Source organism: Dromiciops gliroides, chromosome 3 (genome assembly GCF_019393635.1).
Source record: "Dromiciops gliroides isolate mDroGli1 chromosome 3, mDroGli1.pri, whole genome shotgun sequence".
Lineage (NCBI taxonomy): Eukaryota > Metazoa > Chordata > Mammalia > Microbiotheria > Microbiotheriidae > Dromiciops > Dromiciops gliroides.
This window is the reverse complement of record NC_057863.1, coordinates 408,863,470-408,886,736: the sequence shown is the minus strand read 5'-3', so window position 1 is coordinate 408,886,736 and position 23,267 is coordinate 408,863,470. Positions and strand designations below refer to the sequence as shown.

At 38.6% G+C, this 23,267-nt stretch overlaps 1 protein-coding gene across 3 annotated transcripts in view; it reads left to right on the top strand.

Moving 5' to 3' along the window:
• Positions 1-23,267, top strand: part of LOC122746476 (MOB-like protein phocein) — a 71,525-nt gene that overhangs the window by 694 nt on the left and 47,564 nt on the right. The window contains exons 1-4 of one of the 3 annotated variants that reach the window (XM_043992099.1): positions 299-420; positions 634-798; positions 3,057-3,146; positions 3,227-5,970. In XM_043992099.1, coding sequence (XP_043848034.1) covers positions 388-420; positions 634-798; positions 3,057-3,146; positions 3,227-3,277 — 339 coding nt within the window. In that variant the 5' untranslated portion in view covers positions 299-387 and the 3' untranslated portion in view covers positions 3,278-5,970. Of the gene's footprint in view, positions 1-256; positions 421-633; positions 799-3,056; positions 3,147-3,226; positions 5,971-23,267 lie in introns of those variants that run through there. The other 2 variants (XM_043992100.1, XM_043992101.1) reach the window with 2 other exon arrangements.

Sequence of the window (23,267 nt, the reverse complement as noted above, 5' to 3'; positions counted from 1 at the left end):
GTTTTACAGGCGAGGAAACAGGCCGAAAGAAAAGTGATTTAAGATGGGAAAGCTTGGTTTGGGGAGCCCCTCAGCTCTGGAAGCACATGGAGCCTGACCCCCTTTCCTTCCCGTCTTGCTGGGAAGGGACTGTTGGGAGACGGGGTAGTGGGGGGGAGGCTTTGCGAGTCTGGTCCCCGAGTCTCTGCACACGTGCCCCGGGGCGGCCGAGAGGCTGGCCCTATTGGGCTCGCCATGTGGAAGCCTGCAGTGCCCTGTTCGGCGGGAGGCGGGGCGGGATGGGGTGCAGGTTGTACCCCGAGAGCGCCCTCGTTCTTCCCCTGTTAGCCTGGAGAGAAAAGAAAAGCTTTGACCTTGGATAAACTGGAGGTCGTCTTGGTAGCCATTATGTCCTGTGATTGGGGGGACAGCGTACACTCGGTGAGATGTACTACAGACTTGAGAGTGGTGATTGGAGAACATAAAACACAGGGGATTCCCCTACTCCCACCACCATAAACCAGTGCTTTGAAATGGGGAAAATTGGGCAGAAATTTTGGCTCCTCCATTGATTGCCTCCAAAGAAAAATGACAAGTTTGGGGATTTTTTTTGTCCTTCTTGTTTTAAAAAACCTCCAATTTCTCTCTCAACAGGCAGGGCAAGCTTTTAGAAAATTCCTTCCTCTCCTTGACCGAGTTTTGGTTGAGAGGAGTGCAGCTGAGACTGTAACCAAAGGAGGTATCATGCTTCCAGAAAAATCTCAAGGAAAAGTACTCCAAGCAACGGTAGTAGCTGTTGGATCAGGATCTAAAGGAAAGGTAAATTTAGACATATCAGCTTAACTACCGTGAGAGAAAGAAGATTTATTAGTCTAACTTATAGTGTTCAAAAATAGTAAGTGGATTAGTTCCTGTATTACTTAGCTCATTGTGTTCCAGTCTTCCTCAGTTTGCCCAAATTAATGATCGTTTAAAAAAAAAAAACCGTAACAAGTTTTTGCATGTTCTCTCCCGCATTAAACTGTGGGCTCCTTGAGGTCAGGGACTAGGGGTTTGCCTCTGCAATCTCAGTGAGTGCTCAGCATATGATTAAACTCTTACTATATGCTTGTTGACTGACATTTCCTTGGAGATCCACAACTCTTGTAGCAAAATTGTCTTAAGTAATGTGTTTGTGTTTCTAATACTACTGTATTTCAAAGATAGCATATTTTTATATAAAATTTTATCATAAACTAATAAAAATAACTAAGTAGTGTAAGGGACTTATGGGAATTTTATCATAGAATAGTTGGACAAGATAACTATTATCCCCTTCTTATAGATACATTGAATTAAGGTTCATAAAGGTTGTGATTTGCATTTTGTTCATAGCTAGTGAGACTCTGCAATTGTTGGAGAGAAACTCCACTGTGCCATGTGACCTGCATTTTATTATTATTATTTTTTTTTTAATTTTTTTGCATGAGGGAGTGAGGGTTAAGTGACTTGCCCAGGGTCACCCAGCTAGCAAGTGTCTGAGGCCAAATTTTAACTTGGGTCCTCCTGAAGCCAGGGCAGGTGCTTTATCCACTGCGACACCTAGATCTCCCCCCCCCCCTTTAATTATGCTTTTTGTGTTAGTTTATTATTCAAACTGTCTTTAGAGAGGAATTCTAGTTTTCTATTTTTTTGGTCAAGAAAAATTAATAAGTACTGTGTTCCTGGCACTGTTAGAAAGTTCCAAAGGACTCATGATGGGAAAGGCTCTCCAAATCCAGGGGGGGAAAAAGAACTGTGGAATATGGAAGCTGATTGGACCGTGCTATTTCTTTTGTTTTTGGTGCTGTTGTTTTTCTTTTTTGAGGTTTTTCCTTTTTTGCTCTGATCCTTCTTGAATAACATGACTGATGCAGAAATATGTTTCATTTTATTTATATTTATATATATATAATCTATATCAGATTACCTGCTGTCAAGAGGAGGGAGGGAGAAAAATTTGAAATTGGAAATCTTATCTAAACAAATGTTGAAAACTAAAATAGGGGCAGCTAGGTGGCACAGTGGATAGCGCACCGGCCCTGGAGTCAGGAGGACCTGAGTTCAAATCCAACCTCAGACACTTAACGCTTACTAGCTGTGTGACCCTGGGCAAGTCACTTAACCCCAATTGCCTCACCAAAAAAAAAAAGAAAAGAAAACTAAAGTAAATAAAATAAATTTTTTTAAAAATGCTATCTCATTTGATCCTCACAACAACTGGGAAGTAGGTACTATTATTATCCACATTTTACTGTGGAAGAAAGGCAGAAAGAAGCTAAGTGACTTATCCAGGATACACAAAATTAGTATCTGAGGTTGGATTTGAACATAGGTTTCCTGGAATTAGACTATCTAGTTAAATTAATTTTCTATTTGAACCTTTTTATTTTATAGATGAGAAAATTGAGGTTCAGAGAAGTTTATTTGCTCAAGATCCCGGTGATTGATTAGTGATAGAACCAGGATGACAAAATGCTAGCCAGCTTTTCAGAAGCACAGGGTAGTTTCACAACCTATATAGTTCCCTACTGGAATCTAGTTATCTTGCTTTCTGTTTGATCAGAATTTCCTTCTCCTTTGTTCTCTAACCATACTTAAAGTTGTTATAACTGAATAACAAAAGTGGTGGAGTCAGTCCAAATCCTATCTTTTGGCACTATTTTATGTAAAAATTGGTTTCTTGAATTTGAATGAGAATGCAGATTTAAATTGTCGCCAGAATTTTTAAACTGTTCTGATGCTCTTCAGTTGTGTTATAGAAAGAAATAACTTGTTAGGCTACTTCAAACAAGCCTCTGAGTAGGTTTGTTTAACTTAATGTTTAACTTAGTATAAAGTTCATTGAGCACTTCTAAAATTTAAATTTTTTGTGTGTGACTAAAAGTGCATAGTTCTTGTGTTAAAGAGAAATCCTTTGGCAACTAGTTTTGAAACCACAGATCTTGTAAAATTAAAACATGCTAGCTGCAAAAGTATTTTTTATATATTGATTTAATAATTTTCATGTGAGAGTTGGGCAAATAACATATTTTGCTAACTTTTCCCCCGTTTTGTAGAGTGGAGAGATTCAACCAGTTAGTGTAAAAGTTGGAGACAAAGTTCTTCTTCCAGAATACGGTGGCACCAAAGTCGTTATAGAAGACAAGGTTTGTTTAAGATAACTTCTAAATGAATTAAATAGTTGTTGCTAGCAGAATTAACTAACATACTCCCTTTTTATTTGCAGGACTATTTCTTATTTAGAGATAGTGACATTCTGGGGAAATATGTGGACTGAAATCACTAATGAAGTGGCGTCATGAAAGTTGCCCATTCCACTGAAGTTCTGAAATCTTTTGTTTCATCATGTAAATAATTTCCAGGTCTCTTGTTTTATAATAAATGGCTATCTTGTGTCTCTAAAACCCAATTTCTCTGCATCGGTATGAACATCTCCAAATAAAAAATGTATAAATGGATGGTTAACTATATTTTGTGCATTAAGAATTCTCTGAAACACTTTTAATCTCATACTTCTATAGAGCATTAGAGTAATTTCAGATTGGGTCTTTCTTTGCCCTTAGCTTTGTTATAATTGTATCTGATTAAAAACAAGAATGAACAGTAACATTCTTCTTGGTGTGATTGATTATGTAAACCAAGTCTCTTAAATAGTAACATTTTAACTTGCTAAAAATGACAAGTTTACATTGTTGAGATAGGATCTGCTTATGTAGTAGTTCTTTACTGTTAACTTAGTTTTACATCTCAAAGGTTTTAGATAGGAAAAGCAAATTTTTCCTAGGTAGATTTGCTTTCAGAATAAAGACCAGAAAACTATTTGCTAAGAATTAACAATTTAAATTTTTGTTGGATTGAGTGCAATTACTGGGGACTCTTAGGAGTAATTCTATAGTTCCGACATAATGAAATTATCATTAGATTGTTTCATAAATAGTTCTTTTGGAGAGGCAGCTAAATGGTATGGTGGATAGAACACTAGTACTGGGGTTAGGAGACCAGAGTTCAAAGCCTTGCTCAGAGACAAAATCCTCCCTTCATAACCTACCCACCTCTTACTTTTACCTTTTCAAGTCTTATGCCTTACTCTGTCATATACTCTTCAATCTAGTGACTGTTCACAAAAATCACACCTCATTTCTCAGGTTTGGGCATTTTCTCTCTGTCCCCTGTGCCTGGAATGCTCTCATTTCCACTTTCTGGCTTTCTTTAAACCTCAACTAAAATCCTATCTTCTACAGAAAGCTTTTCTTAACCTCTTTTAATTCTAGTGCCTTCTCTTTTTAAATTATATCCTATCTATCCTGTATATAGCTTATTTGTATGCTTTGCTACTTGTCTTCTATGTGATGTAAGCTCCCTAAGGGCAAGGACTATCTTTTGTCTCTTTGTATTCTCAGCTCTTAACACAGTATCTGGCATATAACACTTAGGAAAGCATAAAAAATTGGCTGCCACAAATAACAGTGGAAAAACGTGGAGGATGAATTTTATGTAAACCTGAAGTACAATCAGCAGAGAAAATGTATTTTTTAAAATGGAAAGTACCTGAAGTACTTTTTTAAAAAAAGCTATTGCCGGAGAGGTTGATTCTGTGGTTTCTTCTGTGATTAGTATAGGAGGACCAAAGTGGAGCACCAGGAGCAAGTCACTACTATATGGTCTGCTGTACATGTTTTAGTATTGGAAGAAGTGATGAAAATTTCTATTTCTTGACTTTGGTTCCCTTGTAGTCCCCACTTTTATCTAGGCAGTTAGAATAGAACCAGGGCAGTCTGAGATATGACCAACTTACCTATATCCTTTAGGAATTGGGGATGTGACAAATCATTTATGTTGTCTTCAAATGCTATAGAATAGTAAAAATAAAGGGGAGGTGGTGCAGTGGATAAAGCACTGGCCTTGGATTCAGGAGGACCTGAGTTCAAATTCAGCTTCAGACACTTGACGATTACTAGCTGTGTGAGCCTGGGCAAGTCACTTAACCTGCATTGCCCTGACAAAAGAAAATAAAGGGGAAACTTGTCCAGCAATTTCTCATTTATTTCATTAAGTTTTTAAGGGAATTTTGGTATAATCTTTTGCCTATAGGAAAATCTTAATAGAAGGTATTGCTCAGCCTGCTTTACTTTTGTAAATAACCAACAGCATGGTTCAGAACATTGTGTATTGTGTTGCGATGTTATTAAACCTTGAGCACCAGCTATGCAATAAAATTTATGGGACTTTTGATTTAATGCACAAAAGTACATGGAGTAGAATACCAAACTACTTAGGAATGAGTTTATTCCAATTTATTGATACTATGTAAGGAAAACATTTGTATGACAGCTGATTAACTGTTTTAGTTTAATTTGATTTCATAATATATTCCTAATTTTAATAACTTTATACACATTATCTAGACCCTTCTCCCATCTTTTTTTTTCTTTAGCAAATACTTCACCCTCAAAACGGTAGAGGGGGGAGGGCACCTAGGCTGCCTTTGGAACTGGGAAGCCTGGATTTGTGTACAATGGGCAAGACTGATGTTGCTAAGCCTGTTTTCTCAGCTAAGATGTGGATATTTGTCCTAAAGTCAGAAAAACAGTATACACAATAACTACAATACTGTAACTAGAAAAACAACTACAAAGCAATTGAAAATGAATGTTGTGAAATTTTAAAGAATGAACTTGGCCCCAAAAAGATAGAAATGTGACCAAAACTTGCTTCCCACCACCTTCCCCTCAGATATAGGCCATCTACAGGTATGGGACATTGTGTATGACTGCAGTTTTTGTTTTTTGTTTTCAAAATTATTGATTGGTTTTACTGAATTCTGTTTCTTTAAAAATTCTGAATTATTTGGGATGACTGGTAGGAGGACTGGGAAAGATATGGGAGAAGACTAAGCTATGTAAAACCAAAGAGCATCAATAAAATCTATTTTTAAAATATTTACCTACTTCTGGGTAAATATGAGGCAAATGCTTTGTGAACCATAGTACTATATAAAGTGTGGTTTTGACTTTTCTTTTGGGACCAAAATCTGGTTTCATATGGAAGTGATAAAGGGACACCCTCTATCAGTGTGCAATGTGTTAGAGGCAGGATTTGTGGGGATTTTCTGACTCAAGCTCATTCATCAACCATACCTGGTTACCTCTCTTGACCCAGAGATGTTAGATTATTTGCCCCAAGGTTACACTGAACAGAGATAAAACTAGAACCTAATTGTACTAACTTCTAGCCTAGTGTCTTCATTTATTACTTTGTTAATAAATGGAAGGCCCTCCCAATCTACTGCAGTCTTGTAATGATTGAACTAGTTAATGTTGGAAAAATTAAAGGAATATAGGCAGTCATACACAGTTGATAAAGCTAGAAATTGATCCAGCCATTCTGGAAAAAAGATTGCTATCAGGTGAGCAATCCCACTGCCAGATACAGACCCCAAAAAGGTCACGGATAGAAAGGAAAGTCTCCTATATATCAAAATATTGTGAAAGTAGTTGAATTAAACAACAACCCTATAAATTGGTTGCTGATAGATTAGGGAATGACTGCCCCAACTGTGGTATGTAAAATTAATAACAAATCTGAAGAATTCAAAGAATCATGGGAAAACAAATTGATTTTTTTTTAAAAGGTAAGCAGAACCAGAAAAGTATATCCATCAACTATAATAATGTCAACAAAAGGAACACTGAGTCAGAAGATCTGAATTCAAATCCCTCAGCTATTCACTACCTGTGTGGCCCTGAGCAAGTCATTTCTTATCTATAAAATGCAAAGCTTGGACTCTTCCTGCTCTGTAGTTTAAGAACTTTGAGGCATTTCCTGATCTCCCTCCAAGCTGTGGTGCCACCTTCTCTCCACCTATTACCATGTATTCACTTGAGTTTGGGGGCATTGTTTTTGTAAAATACTTGTGATTTCATTGGTATCAGGAATCCTGCTGAGGAAACTTCTAATATAGAGTAACACTTGGTCTGCCACTGATAATTCTATATATAAGAATTGCCCATGGCAGGGGTAGCTAGGTGGCGCAGTGGATAGAGCACCGGCCCTGGAGTCAGGAGGACCTGAGTTCAAATCTGGCCTCAGACACTTAACACTTACTAGCTGTGTGACCCCAGGCAAGTCACTTAACCCCAATTGCCTCACCAAAAAAAAAAAAAAAATTGTCCAGGGTAATAAGAGGGATTGGGGATAATAAACAGGTCTTTTTGCTGGCTAAAAAGATAATATATAAGCTGCTCAGTGACCAATACACCTTAAAAAAATAATGCTCAGAAAGAGAACAAAAAGTAGGGGACCTAGTTCAACTCAGATATTAAACCTGTGAAAATCTAAGAAGAAGCAAGAAAAAATGGTTGGGGGTGTAATGATTGGAATGACGCCACCTGCTGGAGAGTTACTGTAGGAAAGCCCTGGCATGGGGAGAAGGCATCTGAGGACAAGCCATGCAGCTTTCCTTGGTGTCAGGAAGTGACATTTGCTCATGGGTACTGTCAATCAAGGCTACCAGCCAATTATCTTGGAGATGTGTGAGTGGATGGGATGTTCCCAGTTTCACAGGAGGCTGGTGGGAGGAAGAAGGGACAAGGCTGGCTCTCGCTCTCTTTCATGAGGACTCTCATGGAGAACGGAACTAGAGACATTAGCTCCCTGAGATAACTGAATCTAGGCCTTTTCTCTCTCCACCAAATTCTTATTCTCCTTAATAAATATGCTTAACTCACTAAAAAAAATAAAGGGGCAGCTAGGTGGTGCAGTGGATAGAGCACTGGCCCTGGAGTCAGGAGGACCTGAGTTCAAATCCGGCCTCAGACACTTAACACTTACTAGCTGTGTGACCCTGGGCAAGTCACTTAACCCCAATTGCCTCACTAAAAAAAATTAAATAAATATGCTTAAAAGTGTAAACTCTTGCTAAAGCTTCTAATTTAATGGTGACCACTCAGACATTTTAGACAGTATAGCTAGAATTTTAGTCCCCTACAGGGGATTTGGGAAAACTAACATTGAATTCCAGCTAATTATTCACTAGTATCATAATAATTATAACTCATTTTATATAGCACTTTGTTCTGTCCTCACAACAATCTTGGAAAGCAGATAGTTGAAGCATTGTTATTCCCACTTTTTAGATAATAAATCTGAAAATTTCAAAGGAACATGGGCAGAGATAAATGGATGTAAACAGAACCAGGAAAACACACATGAACTATAACAATATCAACAAAAAGAACATTAAAATGAAGTAGAGGGGCAGCTAGGTGGCGCAATGGATAGAGCACTGGCCCTGGAGTCAGGAGTACCTGAGTTCAAATCCAGCCTCAGACACTTGACACTTACTAGCTGTGTGACCATGGGCAAATCACTTGATCCCAATTGCCTCACTAAAAAACAAAAAACAAAAACAAAAAAAAAACCTACTAAAGGATTATTTCATAGAGCTGGAGGGAAAAAAGGAAATTTGTTAGAACAAAAGATCAAGAATCAAGAAAAATAATGAAAAAAGTAGGAAAGAAGTGGGGCTAGTAGTATCAGATCACAACCTATAATGCAAAACAGTAATCATTGAAACTATTTGGTACTGGTTAAAATTTAGTTTTATAAATAAATGTATTAGGTACACTTCTGACATTGTCCTCTGTAAGGTTACTTATATTCTTTAATTACCAAATCTAATAGCCTTTTTTCTTCATATCATTATCATCTCTTCAGTCTTTAACACTGTTGATCACCTTCTCAAGAATACTTCCTCTAGGTTTTCATGACATTGCTCTCTCCAGAGTCTCTTCCTACATCTCCAACAGCTCCTCAGTTGCTTTTGTTGGTTCTTCATCCATGTCACCACCACTAACCCTTCTTTACTATTTATCTATTTACTTATTTTGCAAGGTGTTTGGGGTTAAGTGACTTGCCCAGGGTCACACAGCTAGTAAGTGTCAAGTATATGAGGTCAGATTTGAACTCAAGTCTTCCCGACTTCAGGGCCTGTGCTCTATCCATGTACAACCTAGCTGTCACATAAATTTTAAAAGAATATTTAAATTAAAATATTTAAATTATTTGTCACCAATTTAGTGTTCGATACTAGAGACTACTCTGGGATGAGCTGACTTCTGCAGCATCTCTTCCAGAACAGATTTATTTAAAAAGACATTTAATATTTCCTGTTGCTCCATAGGACTGTTTGTAAGGGATAGAAGCAGCTTATCTGTTCTTACTATGTTTGATTTCGTACCTACCACCAGATGGATCAATCAGCCAAGAAGTCATCATTATGCATCTACTATGTTCAAGAATTTGTTAGGTGCTAGGGAGACAAATATAAAGGTGAGACATTTGCTCACTTTAACAATGCTCAAAACAAATCAAGGAAGGTTGGCAAAGGAGAGGAGCTTTGACTTATATTTCAGGGATGGTGAGTGATGCTATAGGGCAGTAAAATGCTGAGTCCTTTCTAGTAACAGTGGAATGGTAGTTACCCAGAAGCAATGGAATGGTACATTACCCACAATGGAAATATTGATTTACTTTTTTTTTTTTAAGTGAGGCAATTGGGGTTAAGTGACTTGCCCAAGGTCACACAGCTAATAAGTGTTAAGTGTCTGAGGCCGGATTTGAACTCAGGTCCTCCTGACTCCAGGGCCGGTGCTCTATCCACTGCACCACCTAGCTGCCCCAATATTGATTTACTTTTACCAGAGCAAAGGGGAATTTGGTGGGGAAAGGGGGAAAGGTAGTACCTTTTAATGGTTCTCTAGGGTCTTGTATTTGAAAGTCAAATTTTCTATTCAGTTCAGGTATTTTCATCACAAATGCCTGAAGGTCCTCTTTTTCATTGAAATCCCATTTTTTCCTCTGAATTATACTCAATTTTGCTGGATAGGTGATTCTTGGTTGTAATCTCAATTCCTTTTCCCTCTGGAATATCATATTCCGTAACCTCTAATCCTTTAATGTAGAAGCTGCTAGATCTTTTGCTATACTGACTGGGGCTCCACAGTACTTGAATTCTTTCTTTTTGGCAGCTTGCAATATTTTCTCAACCTGGGAGCTCTAGACTTTGGCTATAATATTCCTGGGAGTTTTCCTTTTGGGATCTCTTTCAGGAGGGGATCAGTTGATTCTTTCAATTTCTGTTTTACCTTCTGCTTTGAGAATATCAGGGCAAGTTTCCCTGACAATTTCTTTCTTTTTTTTTTTTTAGTGAGGCAATTGGGGTTAAGTGACTTGCCCAGGGTCACACAGCTAGTAAGTGTTAAGTGTCTGAGGCCGGATTTGAACTCAGGTACTCCTGACTCCAGGGCTGGTGCTCTATCCACTGCGCCATCTAGCTGCCCCGACAATTTCTTGAAAGATGATATCTAAGCTCTTTCCTTAATCATGGTTTTCAGGTCCAATAATTTTCAAATTATCTCTCTTGGATCTATTTTCCAGGTCAGCAGTTTTTCCTAGAAGATATTTCACATTGTCCTCTATTTTTTTTTTATTCATTTGGATTTTCTTTATTGTGTCTAGGTTTCTCATAAAGTCGCTAGCTTCCATTTGTTCAATCCTAATTCTTAGGCAATTATTTTTGTCAGAGAGCTTTTCCATTTGGCTTTTCAAGCTGTTTACTTTTTTTTCTCATGTCTTTCCTGTATCACCCTCATTTCTCTTTCCATATTTTCTTCTACCTCTCTGGCTTTATCTTCAAAGTCCTTTTTGAGTGCTTCTATGGCCTGAGACCAATTCATATTTTTCTTGGAAGCTTTGGATATAGGAGCCCTGATATTGCTATCTTCTTCTGAGGGTGCACCTCAATCTTCCTTGTCACTATAGTCCTCACCTTTTTCTGTCTGCTCATCTTGCCTTTCTTTTACTTGACTTTTAGCTCCTTATAGTGGGGCACTGTTTCCAGGCTGCCCTGTTTCAAGCTTCAGGGGGTCCCAGGTGGTATGATTTAAGGAAGGGCAGGTTCTTCACTTGCCTGGCCTGTTCCCTGGTCCGTAGATAACCCCATGCCAACTTGCTAATTAACCAGACAGCAAAACTTTGTGTGCTGTGGTTGTTAGCTCTGATGAGCCTGTGCCCTTCCCCCACCTGGAGCACCTAACCCTTCTTTTCTTTTCCCTCTATCTCTTTCCCTCTATTATCTTTGCTGATCTCACCAGCACCCATGGGTTTAATTATCATCTTGATGCAGATGATTCCTAATTTTATATATCCAGCCTTAATCTCTCTCCTGAATTCCCATCTTGAATCAGCAACTGCCCACTAGGTATAATGAACTGGATATTCTGTAGACATCTCAAATTAAATTGAAATAGAACTCATTTTCTTCCCACCATAACATTTCCTATAACTTTTGAGGACATCTTCATTTTCCCAGTCACCCAGGTTTATAACCTTGGTGTCATCCTTAACTCCTCTCAGATTCACTCCACATAGCCAATTTGTTACCAAGTCTTTACTACATCTCTTGTTTATCTTCCCTTCACTCCACTCATACAGCCACCATGCTGGTATAAGCCTTCAGTACCTTACTGTTGGATTTTCATGATAGCCTTTTGTTTGGCCTCTTCCCACTCCAATCTATCTCCCACTTAGCTGCCAAAGTGATTTTCCTAAAGCACAGATCCGAGCCTGTTACTTTGGTACTTAATAAACTCCAGTGATCTATCACCCCCAGGATCAAGCAAAATCCTTTGCTTAATATTTAAAACCCTTTACTACCTGGCTCCTTCCTACACTTTCTGTCTTACACTGTATTCCCTTCCACTCACTCTACAATAGACACTGCCTTTCTGTTCTTTGAACAGGACAGACACTACATCTCAACTTCTTGGTTTTTTAGTGGAAGTCCCTGATGCCTGAAATGCTCTCTCTCTCTCTCTCCTCACCTGGTTTTTTATTTCCCTGGCTTCTATCAAGATTCAATCACCTTTTATAGGAGGTCTTTTTGGTCATCAACCCTCCCCAATCCTCATCCCCCCCCCCCAACTGCTAGTGGCTTCTTTCTTAGATTTCCTATCATTTTACACTACATATAACACAACAAGTAACTGCTTGAAGTCTGAAAGGGAGATACCATTTAACATCTGTGAACAGAACACTTAGCGTAGCCATTCAGGGTCTGAAACAGACAAAGTCTGAAATGACGAACCCTTCCATATAGTTTTAGCATATGCCTGAGAGTTCCTTTGTTGCAAAAGAAACTTTAAGGTAAAGTTTTACTCTGCAAAATGAAATGTTCTTTCACAGTCAAAAAACAAACAAAAAACACAGTAAGGATCCCTTTATTCTCTATATCTTCCAGTCAATTCTATGATGATAAAGATATCCACTGTGGAATACTGCTTACAAAAGCCTGCCTGTTCCTTTCTAAGATCCTCATCAAAAAAAAAAAAAAGACCCCCCCCCATTAAAGATGTCTTTAATGTATGTGTATATTATTTTTATAAAGATTTTATATAGTAGGTATATGGTGTGTGGTTACTAGGATTTTCTCTGTTTTTGCTTTTGTTTTTGTATTTCAAAGTTTCTACCCAACTCCCTCTGGTCTTTTTATCAGGAATACTTGGAAGTGCTCTATTTCCTGATATAACTCCTCTTCCTAAACTCTGCAATCCAGCCAACCTGGCCTTCTCTCTATTCTTCACAAAAGACACTTTATCTTTCTTTTGCAATGACCTTCCCATGCGCCTGGTGGAATGCATTCCTTTCTTAACATCTGCTTCGGAAAATCTCTCTCTTCCTTTAAGCCCCATCTTCTCCATCAAACCCTTCTTGACTCACACAATTGAGTGTCCTTATTCCAAAATGATCAACTGCTTAGTATATATTTATATTTACTCACTTTGTATTTATTGTGTATGTGTATGTGTATCATGTAAATGTGTGTGTTTGCCTCTCCCATTAGAATATAAGCTCTGGGGCAGCTAGGTGGTGCAGTGGATAGAGCACTGGCCCTGGACTCAGGAGGACCTGAGTTCAAATCCGGCCTCAGACACTTAATGCTTACTAGCTGTGTGACTCAGGGCAAGTTACTTAACCCCAACTGCCTCACCAAAAAAAAGAATATAAGCTCTGTGGGAGTTTTATCATTTTTATCGTCAGTGCCTGGCAGATAATAAATACTTGTTGACTGATTAACAAACATCCCTGGGAAAGTCAAGAGAATGAGAGCTTAATCATTCATTCATAGACTAATTTTTGTTTTTCAGTCATTTCAGTTATGTCAGATTCTTTGTGACCCCATTTGGGGTTTTCCTGGCAAAAGTCCTGGAGTGGTTTGCTTCTCCAGCTCACTTATTTTACAAATAAGGAAACTGAAGCAAACAGGGTTAAGTGACTCTCCCAGGGTCACACAGTAAATGTGTGAGGCCAGATTTGAACTCAGGAAGATGAGTTTTCCTGACTCCAGACCCGGCACTGTATCCACTGTACCACCTAGATGCCCTCTTGGACTAACAGAATACCAGAATTGGAAGGAACATCTAGTCCAGAGATGGAAGAGACATTGGGTCACCTAGTCCAACCTTTAACTGAATAGGAATTCCTTCTTCACTATCACATGCCAGGGGTTTTCCAACCTTGGATTGAAGACCAAGGAAAGGGAGTTCACTGGGGCACTCTACTTGTTGACACTTCCAGGGTTATTGTAAGAATAAAACTGAGAAAATATTTGTAAAGGTCTTTGCAAACCTTAAAGCACTAATAAATACTAGCTATTATTTTTATATTTATGTGTATAACTTTCCCTACATCTTCTACAAAGTAAGCCAATCTTCTGTAACAAAGACTACAAAAGAAAGAAAAATAAAGCAGTTCAATATAACTAATCATTGGAGTGAATAACCACATCAATAAGACTCCAGATTAATCAATTCATTTAATAAACATTTATTAAGCACCTACTATGTGTCAGGCACTGTGCTAAGCACTGGAGATACAAAAAGGAGGCAAAGCATAGTCCCTGTCCTCAAGGAGCTCTGATGAAGAGCTTACAGATCTAATTAATTATTTGATAATATAATACATGTGTATATGTGTAACATATATACACAAATATATATACACACAAACTAACATATATGAAACACTGTATGAAAGAACTGTGACTTTATCAGTGTGGAAAACCCTCCAACCAAGGCAGAGGGCAACTGTCTATAATTTAGTTTTAGAGAGGGAAGGAGAAAGGAGGGGGGAAACCACTTATTAAGTGCTTACTAAATGCTAGGCACTGTGCTAAGTGCTTTACAAGGATTATCTCATTTGATCTTGAAATCACAAGACAATGATGATGATGAGAATTGACTGAATCTCAGAGATATTAAATGATTAGTCCATGGTCACATAGGTCCTAAGTGCCAAAGACAGAATGTAGGTCTTCTAGATTCTGATGCCATTACTCTCTCCATTGTGCTATGTTGCTTCATCAATATGCAGTACAAGGACATGTTAGGGGGGGCAGCTAGGTGGCACAATGGATAAAGCACTGGCCCTAGATTCAGGAGGACCTGAGTTCAAATCTGGCCTCAGACACTTGACACTTACTAGCTGTGTGACCCTGGGCAAGTCACTTAACCCCAATTGCCTCACTAAAAACAAACAAACAAACAAAAAACAAGGCCATGTTACAGATGATTTGCTGATGTGCATCATGGGAGAGAGTTTCCCCATGTGGATGCAAGCCTGGGTCTGCACAAAAGTTTCCAACTGCCTTTAAACATTTTTTAAAATACACAACAGTGTAGCAGTTGTATTATTATTATCTGTTTATTGAGAAGAGACATGGCACTGAAAATCTACTATGAATTTAGTAACACTTTAATTTGAATTTGTATTTTATTAACCTCAACAGGGTTTATGCATATTTAAAAAATAACTTTTATTAATATCTTATGTTTTTACTTCAGCTAAATTTCCCACTGTATCCCTCTCCCCACCTTCCAAAAAATCCATCTCATATAATAAAGACTTTTTTAAGTGAAGAAAAAAAAAACCTTCAAAACATCTGAAAAAATTGAAATTGTAAGCAATGTACCACATCTGCAGACCTCCTACCTCTCTCTGCAAAGAAGTGGAGTCATAGTGTCTTCTTATATCTCTTCTTTGGGCCCATGCTTGTACTTTGTAATTTTACAGTATTCTTTTTTTATTTTGTAGTAGTTCTATCGATTTACATGGTTGTAGTCATTGTGTATTTGCGGTAGCTAGATGGCTCAGTAGATAGAGTGCAGAGCTTGGAGTGGGGATAGACCTAAGTACTGATCTAACCATAGATACCTACTAGCTGTGCAACCTTGGGCAAACTTCTGTTTGACTTAATGCACCAGAGAAGGAAATGGCAAACCACTCCAGTATCTTTGCCAAGAAAACCCCAAATGAGGTCATGAAGACTCTGATGAGACTCAATAAATCATTGTGTATACTGTTTTCTTGGCTCTGCTTACTTCATTCCACATCAGATCACATAAGTCTTTCCATGTTCATTATATTCATATTTGTAATTTCTTACAACACAATAATAATTATTACATTCTTGTATCACTATTCATTTTAGTTATTTATTCCCCCATTGATGAGCACCTACTTTGTTCCTAATTCTTTTCTTCCACAAAAGTGCTGCTACAATTATTTTGGTGTAAATGTGAACTTTATTTTTATCAATGACTTCCTTGGGATACAGTTCTAGCAGTGGAATTTCTTGGTCAGAAAGTGTGGATATTTTAGCTATTTTATTTGTACAATTCCAAATTGCTTTTCAAAATAATTGTAATTTACAGCAGGATCCATGTACATTTAAAAAATGTAATACATAGTTGTGAAAATTAGTATATATTTATGTTATGTTTACTTATTACATTATGTGATGCTGCCTATTTTCTTGGTGATAGGGGGCAGATAGGTGACACAGTGGATAAAGCACGGGCCCTGAATTTAGGAGGACCTGAGTTCAAATCCAGCCTCAGACACTTGACAATTACTAGCTGTGTGACCCTGGGCAAGTCACTTAACCCTCATCGTCCTGCCCCCCCAAAAAAATGTGAATGGATTTTTAAAATCCAATAAAATAAAAAAGTATCAGGGGGCAGCTAAGTAGCACAATGGATAGAGCACCGGCCCTGGAGTCAGGAGTACCTGAGTTCAAATCCAGCCTCAGACACTTAACACTTACTAGCTGTGTGACCCTGGGCAAGTCACTTAAACCCCAATTGCCTCACTAAAAAAAAAAAAAGTATCAGATCAGATATTTTCTTGGTGATCAAAGACCAAAATTGCTTACCCCCTCAGGGAGGGGGGAGGGAATGGAGGGAAGGAGGGGTAAAATTTGGAATTCAAAATTATAAATAAAAATGTTTCTTATTTTTTAAAAAAGATTAAAATAGCAATGCTTATCAGGTGTGAGGATTTTCAGCTTTCTTCAGTAAACCTCCACTGTCCACAGGTTGTTATTCAGGCACTGAAGTGAACCTTAGAGTATTCTAAGGTATCCTAAGGGGTCTAGCATTAATAGCTAACCTGTGTTAATTAGTGAACCAGTGTTAAGAAAAATAAACTGAAACACCACAAGATAGTCAATTCTTCCTTTGCATTATAGTCTACTCAAACATATTTACCCATTCTAACTAATGTATCTGCTTTTCTTTTGTGATTTCCAAGGGTTATATAATTTTTTGAAGGTAAACTTTTTCAGAAAAGGAATAAATATCAAATTTACACTTTTATAGTAAATCTAGGATCATCAACCCACTAAGTACTTCTGGATATTATCTTATCCACTGTCCTTCTTCAGTAATCTTTATCAAACTGTGACAACTGTTATTGAAATATTTGGGAAAATAGTAAAACATAGGGGAAAATTACAACATGGAAAGGTCTTACAGTAAGTCAGGGTCAGAACTAAGACTGGAATCATTTATCAAATTTTCCAACTACCCACAAAAATGAGAGGGGGGAGGGAATAAGAGAAGAGAATGAAAAAGAGGGAGAGAAAGGGAGGAGAAAGAGAGAGACAGAGAAAGACAGGTTGGCTGTTGAGGGAATTTTTTTTTTCAGGTATAAGCTGTCCTGGATGACCAGTGCAGATTCCATTCAACCCTAAAATCTTTAGAGAAAAATCCAGGTCTCATCATTAGACCTTGGCCATAGGTCATATTTAAAATAACATATTTTTAAATGCTATCCAGAAGGTTAATAATTTGTTTAAGGGATGAGACCCTTGTTGTTCATCCTTGTAAATACCTCCATTAAAACTAAATTTCTTAGTGTTTGGCATCTAAGTTTCTTCCCTCTAAAGTAGGACTAAAGGCTAGAATAAAGGAGAATTGAAGGTAATCATATGCCTTAAAAAGTTTGAGAATCTCTATCAATCAAAACAATGATAACTTTATCAAACTTTCATACATGGAGATGAATTTGCAAATAACATGTTCTTATGTAAAACTATTGTCTAGATACTGCTCATGAAAAGAGAGTTGGACTCGGGATCAGAAGGCCTGGATTTGAATCCTACCCTCATACACTTTCTTCATGTATCTGTAATGTAGGCACAATAGCACTTGCAATCACCTATCTTAAAGGCTTGTTATGAAGATATTGGATAGAGTGAAGGGGACTGAAGAGTGTTCATATATGTAGAAGAACCAGGAGAAAAGCTTCACTATAACCAAAGGAGGGGAGAGTAACCAGGAAGAGGTGAGAATGTCAAACGCTGCAGAGAAATCAAGCAGGGTGAGGACTGAGAAAGTACAGTGAGTTCAGATAAGCAGTTAAGATAGAAATCAGATTTCAGGGACCTAAGAAATGAGTAGGAGTGGGCAGCTAGGTGACATAGTGGATAGAGCACTGGCCCTGGATTCAAGAGGACCTGAGTTCAAATCCGGGCTCAGACACTTAACACTTACTAGCTGTGTGACCCTGGGCAAGTCACTTAACCCCAATTGCCTCACCCCCCAAAAAACCAAACAAACAAACAAAAAGAAATGAGTAGGAGGAGATAAGTGGAGGCTTCGAGTATAATGATTTTTTCTAGGAGTTTGTCTATGGATGGAAAAAGAGATTATATAGGATGAAAGCTTGGGGGTAGGGTCAACATATGAGGAAACTGAAGCTCATAAAAGGCAAGTAATTTAGTGAAGTTCATGTCACCTGTTAATGGCATTTTCTGGCATGCTAATCCAAGTCTCCTGTTTTCAAGCCCAAGATGATACCACTGCCACCAAATGCAAAATAAATGTTCTAAAAATTAACTTTTTGGTAGTAACTTTCTCCTTTTTTTGAACCCATCTTGTGTTTTTTTAGGGAGTTGGGGGAGGAGGGATTAGGGAAGAATAGAAAAACTCCTCTCCATGGAGATAGACAACTCTTCTGTAAGTTATCATGTTACATAGTTGCCTGAGGCATTGAGAAGTTAATTAACTTTAATAGCTTCACTATGTATAAAAGGTGACATAAGATGAACCCAGGTCGTCTTCACAAAGAGGCCAGCTCTCAATCTGGTACTCAACATTTCCTCAATTTATTTGATATTTGATATATTTTTATTTTATTTATCTTTTATTACAACCTGCCAACTTACTTCCATTGTCCCATTTTTTATCCTTGAAAATGCCCTCTCCACAAAAGAGAGAAAAGGACGTATGTTATTATCCACCTTACAAAAAGAGGTCTGAGACTTCTATGATTGCTTTGTTCCGAGTCACTATCAAAACTAGGACCAGAACCTAGGATTCTTGAATTCCAACCAAGTTCATATATTACCTCTAAAATAGCATCCCATTTCTCTAATCCAAGTTGTCAGGTGGTCAAGGCATTTCTGATACAGTTGCTGGTATTGTTTTTCAAAACTAACCCTGAAAGCTTATCAACATAAATGCGAAGGGTATGGGCTAGAAATATTTCATCCTTAGAGAACAAGGTTATTCCTGTGAACAAGGCCAGGATTTACATCAGAAGACTTTTATCTTTATTATCCTTCTTCCCTGATGATGCTTTATACTTCTCTAAGCACAACTCCATTTACTTCTCTTTCTCTGTTTTATAGGCTAAGTGATATTTTCTAATGCTACCTCAGACCTGGGGTTTCTTGGTATACTCTGAGGGGAATATTATAAAGGATGGATATATTAGACCTGCAATGGAGCTTGAGAAGCATCAGTGTCTCTGAGACCCTTTTAAGGAATCTTCATGATCAAAATTATTTTCATAATATTGATGTCATTTGCCTATTAAAATACTCCTCTCTTTTCCAACTACATATCTGTATGAGGACAGATTTTCTTTATATACTTCAATTAAAACAATATATCATAACAGACTGAATGCGGAAGCAGATATGAAAATACAGCTGTCTTCTATTGAGTCAGACATTAAAGAGATTTTGAAAAAAATATGAAAAACAACACCACTTTTCTCACTAAATTATTTTGGAAAAGTTATTTTTCGTAAAATGGTATTTATGCTATTATAATTTTTTGATATTTTAATTGAATTCATATTTAAATAATTTGTAGTTTTAATGTCAAATATGGTAAAAATCCAGATATCCTGGAAAATGATGGAGTTCTTTCTGAAAGCTGATTGTTAGATTTTCATTGTGAACATTTATACCTCAGAAATCCATAAATGCTATAAATCAGGGTTTGATTTATTAATTTGCTGATTGTCTACACTTATCAAAGTGATGGAGAATATTTTAATCATGCAGATTAAACTTAAAAGTCTGCTCTCTTTTTCAGAGAGCCAGTTGTTAAATATTTACCAATAACCAACGGAAACAAAAGCTCTTTGGGGTCCTCAATAATTTTTTAATGGTGTAAAGGTGTCTTGAGACCCAAACGTTTGAAAATCTCTGATCTAGTCAACTCCCTCCCATTTTACTGATGAGGACACAGAACTATGTATAAGTCAACTTGTTCAAGGTCATACAGTCAACAGGAAGAAGGGGAAGGAGGGGGAAAAGAGAAGAGACAACCCAAGTACTTTATTTCAAATCCAATTCATTTTCTATTACAAAGCAGCTACCTTTGAGGGAGAAGGGGTAATACGTGGAGGTAAGAATGTCAAATGCTATAGAGAAGGAAGTAAAATTAGGTTAGGCCTAAGAAAATGCCATGTAGAATTAAGGTCAAGTCAAGAAGCACATATTTAGCACTTACTATGTATCTGGCACCGGACTAATTTTTTTTTTTCTTTTTTAGTGAAGCAATTGGGGTTAAGTGACTTGCCCAGGGTCACACAGCTAGTATGTGTTAAGTGTCTGAGGCCGGAATTGAACTCAGGTACTCCTGACTCCAGGGCCAGTGTTCTATCCACTGCGCCACCTAGCTGCCCCCTACCAGACTAATTCTTGAGGATACAAAGAAAGGCAAAGATAATTCTTGCTCTCAAAAAAACCTCACAGTGTAATGGGGGAGACAAAATGCAAACAAGATATATACAAGATAAATTGGAGACCATTTTAGAGGGAAGGAACTAGCATTTAGGGGGAATCAAGAAAGGCTTCTCATGGAAAGATAGCAGAGTAGGTGAGAAAATTCCAGACTTCAAAATTTCCTCCACACTCAAGACAGAACATCACCCCAAAGTGAACAGTAGAGCAGCCAAAATAAACAAAAGTTGGGCTAAATAGTAGCTTTTCTAAGACGATTTGAGAGCACCTCCACTAAGATTCCACCTCAAGGGGCAGAGGTTTGGCCTGATTAAAGTACAGATAGCCCTAGACTTACTCTGGGGGAAGCTGGGTGGGAAGTAGCTAGACTTCAGGAACTTTCACTTCACGGACATTGTGGAGGTGGGATGGCTGAGTAGGGCAAGATTGAAAGACCCTCCACAGTCTCAGGACACCCACCACACAGAGTGTGCAGACCAGATTTGGTCCAAGGCTGCAGCTGTCGGGGAGAATGACCTAGCACAAGCTGGTGAGTGTTATAGTAGAGGAGCAGGGACCTTGTTGGCTGTAGGCACTTGCAGAGTAGCCAGGTCCCTGGTTTCACTTCCAGGGGAGAGGGGAGAGCTGAAGTTTGCAGCTGTGCAGAGAGTAAGAGCATTTGTGGGACAAAGTGGCTGGGGCCCTACCCATGGTTTAGGAGTGTAGAGGTAGGCCAGAGGTTGGGCCCCTGGACTGCCTGAGGCCTGACAAACAGGATTGACTGAGAACTGACTGATCCTGATCTGGTTGGTTCCCTGACAAATGAATTGCCTGGAACAGATCAGACCTTGCCACTCTCTCCCCAGATTACTTTGTAAATCTCCCAGATTCTCCCCTCCCCAGATTTTTGCTTGGTATACAAAACAGATTATCTGCTTGAAACTGTGAGATAACTAACTGACCCCTCCCTAGTCATTCTCTCTGCTTTGGTATTCTATATCAGGGCTTCTTCAACTTTTTCCACTAGTGACCCCCTTTGATTTGAGAAATTTTTATGTGATGCTGGGCGTATAGGTATATAAAATAGGTATACATAACCTTTTACTGTTGCCAAATTTTTCACGACCTCCGCATTTCATTACTCAACCCCATATAGGGGTCATGACACAATTTAAGAAGCTAAACTCAAGGGGCAGCTAGGTGGCACAGTGGATATAGAGCATTGGCCCTGGAGTCAGGAGGACCTGAGTTCAAATCCGACCTCAGACACTTAACACTAGCTGTGTGACCCTGGGCAAGTCACTTAACCCCAATTGCCTCACTTAAAAAATAAATAAATAAATAAAAAATAAAAAAATTTCGGATGGACTATTATAGGTCCCACCAAGATTTGAAGACCTCTGCCCAGCCAACCCCCATTTTGACCCCAGACACTTGATGCCAGCAGGAATCCTTTGTGTTCCAGTCTGGGTTCAACTCAGTGGCTTGGCCTGGGTGAGAGAGTCTCGCAAATCCATAACTTGTGTCTCTTTTTGCTTGAGTTCTTAGAGCTCTTTGACTGGGGGTTTGGTTGTTGTTGCCATTGGTAAACTTGGTAAACTTGTTAACTTGGGTCTGCTCTGACAGGTCCCCCTAAAAAGTGATGGCTGCAATTTGTAATTATGGACCATTTATGGCCACTCTAACAGGTCCCAAAAGGATGGCTGCCAGGTTCTGTTTTCAAACTGTTATGATGGGAAAATGGGGTACGGGGTTGGGGCTCTTAGGAATTCCTCTTTAAAGAATTACACCCTCTTGCACACAAAACTTAGTTAGAATAAAGTGATAGTTTATTTAGGAGCAAGGGAAGGGAAGGGTGGGGGGAGGGAAACCATGAAAGAAATCCTTGGACTTTTCATGGGGAGATTTGGCATAAAGCACATGGCTCAGAGGTACCAAATCTCCTCGAACAGGAGACTGGAAGGTACTTTTATAGAGGACTGATGGGGGTGGACCATCTGCCCGTGAAAAGTTCCTTTAGTGAGAGAGGACCATCCCCCACTGGTAGTGACTAGAGGAATTGGGTGAGGGATGGCTACAGATCCCTCTTCAGAACGCTAAGGCCACAGCCACACCCAAATTTATCTCCCCAGGGTAAGGGAGACCAGAATGAAGGGTAGGATTCTGAAGCTAGCTCAGTCCGATTTGGTTCAGTTTATCTCTCTAGGCGTTATCTGTCCTCTGGTTTAGTTTCTCAAGGAGAAGATTCCTTGGTGTGCCCCAGAGAACTTCTGGGGTGCTCTGCACCCCATGACAAAACTATGGACTGTATGCTTGCAAGTACTTGGAAAATTGGCAGAATTTAATTAAGTCTGACCTGTAATATTGATGGCCACAGTGAGGTCTCCTTTTTGAGTTTACACTTGATTCTGCTGGACCAAAGACTGAGGGCCTTCAGTGGGATGCCATTTCCCAATGGCTCACCCCTCTACTGACAAGAGGTTCCCCTTCTAGCCTGGGGAGAGGAGGAAAGTATGTGGGCCTGTAGCCAGTTGCTCCCTTTCCCCTCCCCAATCAATTAATTTGAATAAATTCCTTATCTTGCACAGAGCCATGCAATTCTCTCTGCCACTCAAAGCAGAATTTCCAGATAGGTAGTTTATAGTCATAAGTATGGGGGCAGCTAGGTGACGCAGTGGATAAAGCACCAGCCCTGGATTCAGGAGTACCTGAGTTCAAATCCAGCCTTAGACACTTGACACTAGCTGTATGACCCTGGGCAAGTCACTTAACCCTCATTGCCCCAACCAAAAAAAAAATACAAAAAACAAATAAAGATAACAACAGCTTGATTTTTTTTTAACCTGCTTTTAAGAAATTTGTTAAAACTTAAGTTGGGAATTGATTTTAAACCCAGGTTTAATTGAACCCC